Below are 16,231 nucleotides of genomic sequence, written 5' to 3'. Positions count from 1 at the left end.
CATTTTAGAGTTACCTTCTAACATCCATCCATACATCCATCCTCTAAACATATGCATTTAAATATCAGTAAAATAAATGAATAAAGATTACTTAGTAAAAATAATACTAAAACTATGAATTAAGTTGAAATGTTATGCTTTTTCTCCTACTTTCATCACTTCCATATTTCTTTAAAACATTCATTTTACTTAATTAAGAAGATAAAAGTATATCTCCTTTAATTGTTTTTTGGCAATTTTTATAACTTTGATGCTCACAAAATTTACTTTACATATTAGCAAGAAAATTCAGAGAGAAACCATGAAACGATGTTGAAAGTATCAAATTACATCAAGCCGATTATAATTTCTTAAAGAATATGATGCTGAAAAGATATCTGAATATAGATATGTTATAATGTTTTCCTGGGTAAGTATCAAACACATTGACAACAATAATTTGTATAATACCGCTGAAGACTGTTTTTGTCATAAACTAGCCTTTGCCCGCGAATTCGTTCGCGCGGAATAAAAAAAAAAAAGTATATTACTCAGTGATAATGTAGCGTTCTAATAGCAAACGAATTTTTGAAATTTGTTGAGTACTTTTTGATTTTATTGATTAATAAGTACAGATTACATAAAACTTCACACAATAAGTTTAGTAGATTTAGATTTTTTTTTTTCAGACATACTCTATACTTTTGATATATTTATCTACATTGGATGAGTTGACGTGCTCTCGAGTCCTAGATGCAGTCAATCAAAAGAGTGTTTATGTATCGGAATATTGCCCAAAGATGCAGTACTGTAAGGAAGGAACACATGTTATGTGCATGTTTTATAATAAGGTATTAAGAACAACTCTTTACTTAAGAGAATAGCTTTTTTTATATCATAAGGTGGCAAACGAGCAAACGGCCACCTGGATTCGCCACAACAGCGAGGCGACTGTTGCCCATAGACATCCGCAAGTGCAGATGCGTTGCCTACCTTTAATCAACGGAAAAGGGGACGCACAGAAAGAGGATATTTCTCCTTCCTATGCGTTCCCTCTTCCGCCAAATCCACTTCCCCTTCCCATCCTTTCCTAAGAAAAGGGTGGAAAAGGAAAGAGGACTAAAATTAGGCCTCCGGTACCACACTCATCAGACGAAACGCGGAATTGCTTTCACTTCACGCCTATCTTCTGTGTGGTCGTGGTATTTCACCGGTCGACCCAGCCAATTCGTGCACGCAACAAAAATTGTTGTTGCGGAATCTACCACTGTTAAACTGAAAGTTATAACTAAGTGGCGCTAGCGTCAAGAGTGGTCTGTCATCTTTCATCTATAAAATTTTTTATACGTTATTCCAGAGATTAAAAAGATTTATTCCCTTTTTAAATTTATTGTTTAAAATAATCTATGGACAATAAAAAAAATTACTTAGTTTCGAACTTTTTGTTTCCTTGTTTTGGTTCGTTTAATTTTAAACACTTCACTTTCCAGGATAAAGAAATGGGACCACACTGTCTCAACTCACCGAACATTACTATAACTCCTGTCTTAGCATCGAAACTTTTGGAAATATCAAATGCGTAAGTAATTTTAGATAACTGTAAAGAAAACAAGACTATATTTTAAAAATAAATACCATATTACAAGAGTCACCTCAATAAATTATAATGCTACATCTAAATCTAACTAGGAACTCTAAGCTAGGAAATAAAAATTTAAACCTGTATAAGCGAGAAACCTTTTTAAAATAACAAAATTTATTTTCAGTATAAGAAGTAAAGTTGCTCTGGGCAGGGAGAAGGGGAAAGACGGAAAACCGTTGCCTAGGGGCTTTGGAATGCTGAGATTGGTGAGGATAACTATTTGTTTCGTAACACAGATAAAAAAAATTGAACTGAAATGCATTAAAAATACTTCAGATTTTTACTTTATTTAGTTGACTTAAAAGTTTTTAATTTGAAACTCTGTCTTGATAATGTCAAATAGACCATAGTGATGGGCAGCTATTCGAAAGTCAGGTACTATAATTATCTCTTTTATTCCTTAGAGAAAGAAAGAGAAAACAATATAGTTTGTATAAGTCAGTATAGTACACCACATTTATAATACAAACTAGCGGTCGTCCGCGACTTCGTCAGCGCTCAAGTGAATAAAAAAGTAGTCTATAACATGCTCGCAATAATCAGCTACCTTCCCATCAAATTCGGCCTAGCCGTTTCTGAGATTATTCGAAACAAACACAGATTTGCGAATAGACAGAAAAAAAACTGAATTTTCGTCATTATCATGTTCACATTTTTCCTTTCGATGTTACATACAGACACTCGAATTCAATTAATTGTACAGATATTCTCGGCTCATTCATTAGCTTAATTAATAGGATTACTCATTATCTGAATAAGCCATTTGTCAAAAAGAAATAAGACCTCAGATTAATTAATAGGAAAACCTTCAATAATAAGGAAAACAACGTTGTATATGTTTTTATTTTCTTTGCATTCAGCAGAAATCAGCAGAAAAGATTCAACCAACAATTTGTTGAATATCGAATATATATGTATATATTAGGTCCTTACATATGAAATTGGCGTTTTGTATGGGAGGAACAAAAAGTCGAATATTTTTTAATATAATTTATTTAATTAATCAAAGTATGAACCATTATTTTCTATGCACTTTTGCCATCTCATAGGTAGTTCATTGATCCCTTTACTAAAAAAACCAGTCGGCCGAGAATCAATAAAATCTTTGAAGGCGATTTGGACTGCCCCATCGCAGTTGAATTTTTTCCCTTGCAAGAAGTTATCCAAATTTCGAAAAAAATGGTAATCTGTTGGAGCAAGGTCCGGGGAGTACGGAGGATGTCTTAGACTTTCCAATTGAAGCTCTTATTATTTAGTAGCCGTCTGTTGCGCAGTGTGTGGTCTAGCGTTGTCGTGAAGCAGCAGTGGCGTGGAGCGATTGACCAGCCTAGGTTGTTTAGCCGCTAGCTTTTCCATCATGGTTTGCAATTGCTGACAATAGACATCAGCCAGCTAATAGTCTGGCCAGATTTGAGAAAACTGTAATGAACAATACCGGCACTAGTCCACCAAACGCTTACAAGTAACTTTTTTGAGGTTAATTTTCGCTTGGGGCAGGATTTGGCTGGCTGGCCAGGATCCAACCATTGCGCTGAGCGCTTCCGATTATCGTAAAGAACCCATTTTTCATCACTGGTAATGATTCGGTTTAAAATACCTTCATTATTGTGCCGGTTTAGTAATGTAACGCAACAGTCGACGCGCGTTTGCCGGTTTGCTTCAGTCAATTCGTGAGGTACCCACCTTTCAAGCTTTTTAATCTTCCCAATTTGCTTCAAGAGAATTAAAACAGTTTTATCACTAACATCGCAGCCTGCAGCTAACTCGGACGTGGTTTGCGATGGATCCGCTTCCACAATAGCCTTCAACTCTTCATTATCAACTTGAGTCTCAGGCCGTCCACGGGGCTTGTTCTGCAGATCGAAATTTCCAGAACGAAAACGTTGGAACCAAAAACGAACTGTGTTTTCTTTTGCAACACGACCGCCATACACATCATTCACCCTTCGAGTCGTTTCCGCAGCACTAGTGCCACGGCGGAACTCGTACTCGTAAATAATACGATATTTCAAGTTTTCCATTTTGTAAAATGAGTGACGCAAACAGAAAAAAACAGAAGAAAAAAAACAAATGAATGACGGTCATCGAACCACAAATACATGAGTCTATAGCTGTACAAATTTGAATTTGGAATTCCTTACCAAAGAGGAGAAATTCGTGATTAAAGTGGCCAGTACGAAAAACGCCAATTTCATATGTAAGGACCTAATAGTAATAATCTACTAATCGAATTTAATATACGCACAAAAGATCCAAGCAGTCTTATAACATTTGCCAAACAAAACTCTATGACACTATACGTACCAACACACGTCCTACTAAATCTCTTCTAAATTTCAAATCGTAATTACTAAAAAGAACCATAATGTTGGTTGGATCTTGCCTGGTTAACAGGGTTCATTTTATATTTGCAAAAAGAGGAAAACTACTAGTACCTTTCTTACATCGTATACTAAATACAATACTAAATTTATAAAACAAGATTTTACAATTTACAGCAATGGGATGAAGAACTGGCAACATTTGCTCAAGTTTTAGCCAACCAATGTGTGTTAAGACATGATATTTGTAGAGCAACAAGTAAGTATTTTTGATGCTTTACAAAAAAATGGTTTTTGAATTTTAAAAGTACCAAGAAATTCTATTCAACGTAAGTTAATATAATTGTTTTGTTTTAATGTGTTACACAATAATAGTATGAAAACCTATGCGATAGCAGAAAGGAAACATTACAACAATGCTATTATAGTGTTTCTGTTATTCTTTTGTTTGTTTTTTCGTGTTTTGATGTGGATATTCGATCCTTGAGATAGATCCAAAAACCAAGAAAAATTATTCAATCACCCTCTTAACAATAGATTATATTTTTCGATTACTATTGCGATGTTCAAATCGGTTTAATTTGAAACAAATTGATTATAAATGTTCATTAAATAAAGCAGATAAACAAAAACGATAACGAATATTGATTTCGAATGCTAATGGTCTTTTACTATATCTCGTAATATCTTTCAGAGACTTTCCCGGATCCAGGACAGACAGCTGGACTAGTTCGATATACTTATCCTGATTGGAATTCAATATCAAGAACATTTCCCAGCGGAGATGATAATGTACCTGGACTTACAGAAGATAAGTTAATATACGCAATCAAACAAAGTACAAAGTCATGGTACATTCAGAAGACTTCTGTTACTCCTGAAATGATAATGAACTATCCTGACTGGCTACAGTAAGTATCTTCTATAACTGTATTTCTAAAACTAATGAATAAGCTTTTGCACTTATATGCAATTGTAGTAGTCTATTTATTATTTATAAACACACACACAACTCACGCCTCTTACCCAGAGGGGTAGACAGTGATCACGGACCTTCATTTGGCGTGACCAAACGAACCTCCGCAACCCACTTTTCGTGACGGTTGACGAGCCGCATCGCCATCTTTTTCTCCCGGGAATTCACACATTTCTTTGAAATTCCCTTTCGCTGATATATGCAAGTTGCAACACAATGTTTTCCTTCACCGTAAGAAAGTCGGATAAATGTACTGTTAATCGAAAATCAAAAAACACATTGTTACATGGCAGGATTCGAACCCAGGACCTGATTACAAGTCAAGTGCTTAACCCCAGAGCCACCGACGCTTTTTTATCTCTTTTTTAAAATATCTCTGTTGCTTCTTTATTGGTTGGTTAATCATAGAATTGTCTCCAACTTCCAAACTGACTGATATCAAGTTTGTTTAAAACATCATTGTCACTTCCATTGAATACTACTTTGAAAAAATTCGTCTTTTACTCTTTTTTTTCCAAAATTCCTACTATCGTTTTTAAAACAAATTTTCCTCAAACGAAACTCAACCGAGTCAGAGATTGCTCAATTTTACATTATATAAATTAATTAAGTAATTAAGCTTGTTGTCGTATGTAGCCAAGCAAGGAAAAAGGATTATAACTTTAATAATTGTTAAAAAATTCTTCATTTACAACTCCTTTACCTGGCTATGTGGGTTTGTCCACCAAGTTTTTGTCCTCCAGACCAATCGAATTCATCCTTTCTGTAATTTATTAATGTAACTTAAAGTTAACTTGTAAAATTAAATGTTTACAGACATCCGACGAAACATGCCGGCAAATTGTACCTAGAAATGATAACAGGTCACGCAACGCACATGGGCTGCGGCATATCTGCCTATACTGAATACACGTATAGGAACAACTTTGCTGCTATGAGTTATAACGTAAGTTAAAGAACAAGTATTCTTGTAAAGTTCCTAAAATCATCATCTGTAAAATTTATTTATTTTCTAGCTTTTGTCTACATAAATAGAAACTCAGCTAGTATATGTTCTTCTAGACAATGTTCTATATTTGTTCCAAATTTCATTGAAATCCGTTTAGCCGTTTTGAAAACACCCAACAGTCACTCATCCATTAATTCATCCAAATTTTTCCATTTATAATATTAGATAGATTCATCATCACGTGTTTATGTCTGGTAACAGTATATAAGATTATTGATATTTAAATATTTTTTATAACAAATAAACTTCGTCCTTATCCATTTAGAGTGGGATGAAAAGTGAGAGATGACGACAAGTACGATATTAAGTGATAAACTCGAAAGTTGACTAGCTTCGTAAATACCTGTTGTAGGGTAAAACATCTTGAAGGCACCTTATAACTGGACCAAAACACTCACCTATTTCTAAGCAATATATGTGGAAATCCCTTGAAATTGAAAATATGATTTACACGTATATCCAATAATTTGGGTCGCATTTATAAAATTGGGTTAAACATTTCTCATGCAAAAAAAGGATGCGACCCAAAACGATGAATGAAGAGGGCGGTAGGGATGTGATAAACGATATTTTGTTACCGAGAGTTCGCTTACGACCCAACATGTTCGATTTACGAAGTTAAGTCGGGGGATTAACAGAGTGATGCGTTACTTAACATATTGGGGAATTCAAGTGAACATACAGTTTGCTTTAGGGAACGGCCTAATATCAAATATTCAAGGGAATTACTACGTTAAATTCGTCCTATCTGTATTCTGGTATTATTTGATAATGTTCTGTAAAATATTTTAATCCCCTATAAATGTAAGAAGCTATACAACATTATATTGACTAAAGAAATTTATTTCATTTTCATTCATTTATTTAATTCAGCACAGTTATCAACTAAACAGACGATATATTTAAAGTTACTTCTCCTTTTCTATTAAGAATCTTTAACTTATTTCAGGTCTTCCTCGACCAATCTAATACAACCAGTCTAAACATATCTAACGAGCGTCGGTGGCTCAGGGGTTGAGCACTTGACTTGCAATCTGCAGATCCAGGGTTCGAATCCCGCCATTTACTAATGTGTTTTTCGATTTTCAATTTACGGTGAAGAAAAAACATCGTGATGCAACCTACACATATCTGAGAAGAAATTCAATGATATGTGTGAAGTTAACCAACCCGCACTTGGCCAGCGTGGTTGACTATGGCCTAGTCACCCCTAACTTAGGGTAGGCTCCGAGCACCTCAGTGGGGACGCATAGTGAGCTGATGATGAAAAAACATATCTCTAGTCTGTTCAAGTGATATGCAACTTCTCTGCTCGGCCAAGTCCCGGCACATCAGTCTATAACACGGAGCCACCTATAGACTCTCCACCGGGGACACAATGCGGCTGCCCTCCTGGGTTCAACGAGGATGAAGACTGTTTATGCAATGAAAGTTTCAACTATAGGCGTAAGTTTATTTGATTCTGTAACATTTTTCTGTTAATCCACAGAAAAACTATTGCCATCGTTATGTTTTTCTGATTTATGTATCCTCAGTCTTTAAAACATTGACCAGTGATTTAAAAAATTGAGCTCTACAGAAGATTCGATACGTGTACAATGTCGGGAAATGAAGTTGACGATTAACAATTCGAAATAAACATAGCAGCACCCGGGGTTCTCTGTTTTAAAAATTAAAAGTGTTTAATTTATAGGACGCTATGGAAAAATTACATCTCTTATGATTCCTAAAGATGTAACTATTGTCATTAATAATTCATATAATAAATATTGTTTGTTCCAGCGTTTTCAAAAGATAAACCTTCGTGCAATGGAAAAAACTGTGTCCCACCTATTGTTTTATTGCCAATTATTGCAATGGAGGACGCGCCTCCTCATAAACTGAAAAGCCGAAGGTTAGCAACTATTTTAAATTTAATTACGAGTTAACTAAAGCCACTGACTGATCTCTATAAATGGATAGACTATTGATGAAAATAACAGCTTTAGCTTCGTTCCGATTTAAATGACAGTTAATTCTATCTTTATTATTAGTTCAAATCCACACCAAAGCTACAAACCACTACCATCAGAGCCAAAATGTCGAAAATCAAATAGGCACAAAAACTACGTCTGCTAATAGTCCAGTCTACATAACGTTATTTAAATTCTCGTGTCACACTGTTAGTAACTTTTATATGAATTTATTTATAGGGGGGCTGAGAATCAGCTACAATCTATTTTTCATATCCCTGTTAACTGTTTTTTTGACTGTGCGCGGACGGACAACTATTAATAACTAGCTTTTACCCGCGACTCCGTCCGCGCGGAATAAAAAAAATAGAAAACGGGGTAAAAATTATCCTATGTCCGTTTCCTGGTTCTAAGCTACCTGCCCACCAATTTTCAGTCAAATCGATTCAGCCGTTCTGGAGTTATAAATGGTGTAACTAACACAACTTTCTTTTATATATATAGATAGAAGATATAAAAAGTATTGTCATTTACTTAATTTCGAATATGTCATCAAATTATTTAAATGTGAAAGTTCAGATGACTGGATGTATTTTTGTCAGTAGGTAACTCCGTAACGGCTAAACGGATCTGGATTAATGTCTGAAATAGCGCATAGGATTACCGAGACTTTTTTTATTCCGTGCAGATAAAGCCACGGACTAAAGCTCTTTTAATTTGATTAAAATAGATTCGATTAAAATTCTGGTCTCTATACTTTTGTATCAGCTCATCTCTTCACCATAAGGATCTGAAGACACTCATTTCTTTCTTTCACGCAACAAATGTGTATCCGCAAACTTGATAATTAGTGATTTTGTATAACTTTTCGTCTATCAACAACACTGTGAATGACTTTTATAGACCGACAAAGTTATCTGATCCGGTGGGCATAAGTCAAAATAAATCATGACCACTTAAACTCAAAAAAAAAAATCTGAGCTTCTAGTCATGTTTTTTTTCTTTTATGTCATTATCTATGAATATGTAGGTGTTACATATTTTATGACAAAACACACCTTTATAATAGCGCATCTTTTACTGGCTCAAGCAACGTCGTCGCACTATACAAAAAAATACGATATAGCTGTGTAATTAGTATTTACTGTCAAAGTTAATAAATTCATAGCTACTATTGTGATTTATATTTTATTTTCAGATATAATAACAATACAGATGATCAATTTGAAAATATGGACATATTTAGTAATGATAATTCTGATAACAGCATTCACGGAAAAGAGGTAATAATAATATTGAAAATTATTTAACGTTAAACAAAAATTCTAGTATTTGATTGTACCGATGACAAGATGCCGTTTACTAATAGCGAGTTTCCAAAATAATCTATTTAAAACAATTGTTGATTTCGCAACATTTAAAAAAACAAAGGTTTTGTCAAAGACAGTGACAGGGATGAAGAAATATTTTATACGGAGATTTTGGTCTTAGAAACCCACGGTTAACATTATAAAATTTTCAGGCCTACATGACCAGTGACTTTGAAAAGACTCTACGCGAAGCACGCATCAATTTGCAACAAGCAAGGTAACGATCAAGAACAGTTATATTGACAAAAACTTTATCTTCATCAAAATTATTAAAGAGTTCCAACGCCTTAATTCATTGTCTTTCCAATTAAATAACTAAATTTAAATAAAACAAGTAGAAGTACAAAGCCGTAAAGATTCTCGATTTCGGATTAAAAGACAGTTTTTTTTTAATTTTACAGAGCACTAACCCACAAAGAGAACACCTGGAAAATACACAATGGATATTTTGGAAAAAGTTCGTTAGCTCCAGAAAATAGGCAAACAGTTCCGCAGGCCACCGATTTGGGTCGAACTACTATCGTAAGTTTTGACATGTCTTCCAAGTTTGTTTTCTTTATCTACTATTATAATTATTAAAACAAGATACATTGTTTGTTTACAGAAACATAATGCAAGAAAAAGTATTTTCTCAAATGTCAACAATTTTAAGCTACCTGTAAAAGTTCTTATAAAAAAAGATGTCCTACCAAGAAAAGACTTTGCAAAAGTGCAGAACCTTGTAAATAAATATTTAAATAAAAAGAGAAATTTCACTTCAGCTCAGCCAAGTGAAGAGGATAAAACACGTATAAAAATTAATGAGGACATATTTAGCAACGATTCAGTTTCTAAAATATATGCTAAATCCACAAATGTAAATGCAGACAAAAAAGTTATGCATTTACTAGATAATTTAGAACAAGAAGTTGATCATATAAATTTTGATCAAAACGAAAAAGAAATCTTAGATAGTAAACTGAGGAAAATCTACGGACGTATAAGTAATGAACCAAAAAATCTGATATCTGCAAGAAAGCTTGAGGATAATGCTTATAAAAGTAAAAACAACGAAGAAAGAGAGAATTTTATTAAATACGAAAATAGAGTGAACGAGCATTTGATGAACGTGGAAAGCGAACCTCAAATATATTTAAGGGATACTAAAAATGGTCGAACACTTAACTTTGATGATAGGAATTACCAAAATCGATTGGTAGAAAAAGAAAGGGACTATGAAGATAATTTAGGTACATTAAAAAAACGATTAGAGAAACCTATTAATGATAATGTATACGACATTAATGCGAATTTAAATTTTAATAGACTACTAGATAGAAATACAAGAACTATGAATGCATTAGTTGAATATAGTCATGGCCAAGATAATACAGATAGAGATCTAATGAACTATCGTAACGATGAAAAAATAAATCGACGCAATATAAGAAAAAATGATTTACCTGATGAAAGATACGTATCTAAAAATTATGAGGATCCAAGACAGAAGAATTATTATCCCGTAAGTCGTATGCTTAGTGATGGACAACTTAATTATAAGAGACGTAAATATTATCAAGACAAGTTAGATTATTTAGAAAGGAAACTTCAGAAGGTACGAAATCATAGGCGACATAATAAGGTGAGTATAGAAAAATTAAACTAGAATGTTAGAATATCAACGTATTTACAAAACAAGAGAAACTAAGCTCTTTAACACACTTACTTAATTTCCAATGTCGTATTACATTATAAAAGAATAAGATTTTTCAGAAATGGACACTGACGTTTAGGAAAAAAAAAATATTTCGCTGCACAAATGTTAAATGTAATCCAAATTAAATTTCCAACACAATAATTAATGAAATTATTTATTTTTCTAGCCAAATGAAAATCGTCAACTTCGACCATTCAAAGTCGATAGAAATGAATTAGAAGTAAGACCAGGACAACAGAAGATAAGAAAGAACATATTTTATATACCTGACAGAGCAAGAAGCGTTCATGGAATATAAGAAAATAAAAGATTTTTAAATAACTGTTTTGTTTTATTTAACAATATTTAAATTAAATCGTTTGAATACGAAAAGGTGAAACATAAAAACTTTAATGAACTGAATTTTAATTTGAGTAAATAATAACTGCTTTTTAATAGAAAATAGTTATGAACCTTGATCATAATCATAAGAAAAAGGCAATCAAGTATATAATACTTCCTCAAACATTTTGTATTCAAAGAACTTTAAATGGCACTTAGTAGCAATAACAGTTATAGCTTTACTACGGCAAGATTTCTACGGCGCCCTCTTTTTTTACTGTGGCTTTATGGGGAGGGAAGTTAAACAAGTGAGGCTGTGTATTTCGTAGACATGTGACTCCTCTTTCTGTCCTGTGCCCTAGGCGGTCGTCCGGCCGCGCTCTACCCTAACATGCCCTGCATGGATGAAATTTAAATCATATTACCGTCCTTAGAATATAATATTAATATGTACAGACTATCAAAACCTCGTACATCTATAGATGTAAAGTGCCAAGTGCCGCACCTTTCATTTGACGCTTTCTCCATTTAAAGGCTTGATTATTAACTCGATGAATCTATTACAAAAAAATTGATAGCTAACTGAGCATTAAAAAATGAATAATAAAAATTATTCGATTGTTTGCTAAATAATAAACTGTTTAATAAACACGCTACAAAGGAGCTATTAAGTACTTTTATTTTCACAGTAAAGATCGTTTGGAAAATGATAACAGGCTTCAGAATCGATTCAGTATGTTCATATAGATTCCAGTAATCGTATAAAAAGTTTCTCGACAGTTTTTGATATCAGAAAAGGTCATACAATTGTGCATCTAAACTAGTGGCAATGCGAATCGCTTTAATTTTGTGTCTCTCAGCACAATTTGTGATATCGAAGGAATCACATTTAAAAGAGGTAATTGAAACTTGCATTTTACTAATAGATAAAGAATGCAACCCGACTTCGCGTTGGTAATAATTGAATTATGAATTATCCTTTCTTAGAAATGACCACATTTTTTAACTATCGTTTAGTGTAACTTATCCCTGTCATCATAAGAAGATTTGTTTAAAATGTTTTGGTTTATAACATTTTTAATTCTTTATTATTTAAGACTCTTGCATCTCAAAGTAATATGGACGAATACTTCACTTTATCGGACTTAAAATTTCCTCCAGCGAATCTAAAACGAGTAAGTTAATTGAATATTTTAATATGTTATTACTGAATTTCTTTCGCAAACTATAAACTAATTATCATCAACTCACTATACGTCCTCATCGAGGGGCTCGGAGCCTACCCCAAGTTAGGGGTGACTGGGCCATAGTCAACCACACTGGCTCAGTGTAGGTTGGTTGACATCACACATACCTTTGAATTTCTTCGCAGATATGTGCAGGTTTCATATCGATGTTTTACTACAGCGTAAGAACTTCGGATAAATATAAATATGTAAATCGAAAAACACATTGGTACATGAAGGTATTTGACCCAGGACCGTAATTACTATATATTATATGATTATTTTCCTATCTATAAAAGGTAAGCGTGGTATGAGCATGTTATGAGGAGAAAGAATCGCATGTGAAAAGGAGAAGTTTAAATATGAGTGTGGATGTGTGGATGTAGGAAGTGGCTTAGGAAGAGATGGATGGATCACGTGAATATGACATGATCAAGAAAGGAGTGACGTCAGAGATGATGGAAGATATATCGATATGGAGGACGGAAATCTGGTGTGTTGAACATAAGTAGGACAAACACAGGGAGATGATGATTCTACTGTCGCAACGCGTGAAAACAACAGAGACAATCTTTTTATATCGCTAATGGAAGTCCACACTTAAAAATAACAATTTTTATAATATTCATGACTTTATTACTATATTTTCAGATACGCCGCCATGTTGAATTGGAACAACGCGATGTTTTATCGCATATATTGAACAAAAAACAACAAAATATTTTAAAAGACAACAAAAATCAATTTATGAAGAGAGCGTTGAAGATATTAGAAATTAAAATTAGAAAGTTGATGAAGATGAAGAAAAAATCCAGAAAAACGGCAAAAGAAAAAAATTTTAATCAAAAACAGTAATTCCATGTATCATATTACTATTGCTTGTGACTTGGAATAAAAAATAATAAAAAAAAACTGATTATTTCGTTGCTGTTATCGAGTACTTGGAAGAAAATCAAATACAAACCTATCCTACGGAATCCTTATTATGTGCTACGAAGTAGCCAATGCATTCTTCCAAACTACGAGTATGTTCTATATCTGTGCCAAATTCCTTCCGAATTTGTTTGGTGACTTTCGATTTATTTAGTAACAAAAATCCATTCAACTATTCCCACTTAAAATACTACTAACTTTATACGAAAGATCTAGCTTACACATATATTTATGTCACAGTTTATTTATTGGCCAAGTATCCGTTTCATTCGCTACCAAGTTTCACTAATAAACTAGAACACATCGGAAAAGTTAGATCTTAAATATGTCAAAATCTAGACTACATTTTCACTCGTTACCGCAAAGAATTTTATAGCAATAAAAACTTTTTATTACAAATGAATTTCGTTCTATAAGAATTTGTTATAACTTACTAAATTTGTACTTTAATATTTTAATTTTTGCAATTGGTACGCTGTTTAATTTGGTTACAGATTATTATCAAAACATTATAAATAACTGACACATATGACTACTCTTAACTATGATCCTGTTACTCCCAGAAACAGTAATTTTAATGGATTTTTATTTGATAGTTATTTTGAAATAATTTAATATAATAACTTAAAAACACACAACATTATTCTGAAAAAAGTTTTCTTTTCTTATTGTTCCGAAAAAAAAACAATTTAATACAGTGACAAATTTAACTTAACGTTATCCTTTACGAAACACCTGTGTTAATTGCAACTCAAATAGACTGTTACAAAGACCCTGTTTACGTTGAAACCTATTTAATCCAAATGTCTGGTTTAAATTCAACTTGAAACCGCAGAAGCGAAATTAACGCGCCGAATAAGACTTTGTTATTTATGAATTTCAACCCTTTTATTTAAATTTATAAAAGAACTTATCTTTTTCTTAATTTAAAATTACTTATTTTAATCGAAAGAATATTGGTAAATATAATTTTAAGGTATAACTGCCGCAAAGTACTCAGTTTTCCTGTTTATTGCTACTTTACTAGTATTATATAGGTAAATGCGAATGTTTGGATTGATGAATGGATGGATGTTTGTTAGAAGGTATCTCCAGAACGGCGTCATGGATCTCGCTGAAATTTGGCATAGATGTAGAACATAGTCTAGACTAGAAGAACACATAGGTTACTAACTACATTTCAGATATGACGGCTAATAAAGATGTATGGAGGAGTAGTACATACTGTGCCGACCCTCCAGGGATAAGGGCAGGTTGGTGATTATGATGGGTACGTTAAACGTGAGGACGTGTCCCAGACGACAGCTAGTTAGATAATATTTATGGTCAAGGAATAGTTCATATGTCTTTTAACATAAATATACAAAGTTAGTTTATGTTATAAGATTTTTATGTGTACTTTTACGATATGACGAGAGAGTTGATGGTTGTAATCGTATTTCAAAAACATTGTTCAATGTTTACTGAATTTACCGTAGGTTTACACCGCCGAAAACATTTTACAAAAACATATTGTGTTGTTTTTCATTCTTCTTGAAAACACTAAGATAAAAATATGTTTCTGTTCGTGTTTTTTGCAGAAAATCAGCAAATTTAAAGTTAATCAAATCGAGAATTGCTATGAAGTTTAATTTTTGGTACTCATATTATTTACAGATTTTTTAAGAAAATATACCATGGTACCTTTAACCTATGTAATATGTTTTATACAACAGTACTTTAAAGATGTTAAGGATCTATCGCAAAAAACACATAAATAAACAATTAAAAATCCAAAAAAAAAAATCTGTTATAGTTTGAGTCCAAAGCTGCTTGGAATTACGGCGTATAAAGTTTGTACTATAAACCATGGCCTTTCTTACTAAATGAAGTCAAAAATAAAAAAATATAACTATATATTCAATCATTTTACTATATGTACTACAATATCCGGCTTACGCCCCATATCATCGGCCGCTTCTTTCGAACCTGACATATTGGAATCTTTATTTTTATCGCTAACTGTCTTCACAAACTTTGTCGGCGGCTTCTTTCGTTTCATCTTGTTTTTTGATATTTTCTTCTTCTTCATCATGATATATTTCTCCTTTTCCTCCGTTTTCTTCCATTTCTTTTTATGTTTACCAATCTTTTTGATTATCAATTTAGGCATTTCCCTTTCTTTATCTAATTCGTATACCTCTGTGTAGTTTTTTAAACCTTGAGGATATTCCTGCAAACAGAGAAATTTTATAGATTTTTTTCTCCTTCAAATGCGATAATTTATAAATTAACTAGCTTTTACCCGCGACTCCGTCGGCGCGGAATAAAAAAAAATAGAAAACGGGGTAAAAATTATCCTATGTCCGTTTCCTGGTTCTAAGCTACCTGCCCACCAATTTTCAGTCAAATCGATTCAGCCGTTCTTGAGTTATAAATAGTGTAACTAACACGACTTTCTTTTATATATATAGATAATTTAATACCTGAATATCATATTTTCCATAATATTCACCAGTATATTTCTCCATTCCTGAATAGTTTTTTGTATCCACCTTAAAGAAAGAAGAATTAAACATTAATCACATGAAACATTTTCAACATAAATTTCCTTTATACTTCACATCACAAGAATTATATCATTTTAAAATGCTTAATTTATAAAACGACAGATATTGAAACCTCAAGCCCTTCGACGCTTAATTTTAACTGCACAGTCGAACTGTGCCAGGCTTTACAATTATCACTTAGAAAGAGCGGTATTAAGAGTGCCAGTGGAGGAGGGAATGCATAGGAAGGGGAAATGTTATTCTCTTGCATCTCTCCT

The 16,231-nt window shown here is 32.9% G+C and overlaps 1 protein-coding gene across 1 annotated transcript; it reads left to right on the top strand.

Moving 5' to 3' along the window:
- Positions 1 to 397: 397 nt before the first annotated feature.
- On the top strand, positions 398 to 11,243 carry LOC106719044 (putative uncharacterized protein DDB_G0282133). The gene is made up of 14 exons (XM_045683904.1): positions 398 to 409; positions 669 to 830; positions 1,470 to 1,558; positions 1,746 to 1,827; positions 4,120 to 4,201; positions 4,637 to 4,853; positions 5,735 to 5,864; positions 7,211 to 7,373; positions 7,710 to 7,821; positions 9,078 to 9,162; positions 9,402 to 9,466; positions 9,651 to 9,771; positions 9,854 to 10,870; positions 11,112 to 11,243. The coding sequence occupies exons 1-14, from the start codon at positions 398 to 400 to the stop codon at positions 11,241 to 11,243; spliced, it is 2,469 nt and encodes an 822-aa protein (XP_045539860.1).
- The last annotated feature ends 4,988 nt before the right edge of the window (positions 11,244 to 16,231 follow it).

This window comes from Papilio machaon, chromosome 24, assembly GCF_912999745.1.
Source record: "Papilio machaon chromosome 24, ilPapMach1.1, whole genome shotgun sequence".
Taxonomy (NCBI): domain Eukaryota; kingdom Metazoa; phylum Arthropoda; class Insecta; order Lepidoptera; family Papilionidae; genus Papilio; species Papilio machaon.
Note: the sequence above shows the minus strand (reverse complement) of the source record. Positions and strands in the feature narration are given on the sequence as shown.

Excerpts from the sequence above, each read along its gene's own strand:
- LOC106719044 (XM_045683904.1), top strand. Across the intron at positions 831-1,469 it reads TGTGCATGTTTTATAATAAG|GATAAAGAAATGGGACCACA; the intron begins GTATTAAGAACA and ends TTCACTTTCCAG. Across the intron at positions 5,865-7,210 it reads TTGCTGCTATGAGTTATAAC|TCTGTTCAAGTGATATGCAA; the intron begins GTAAGTTAAAGA and ends ACATATCTCTAG.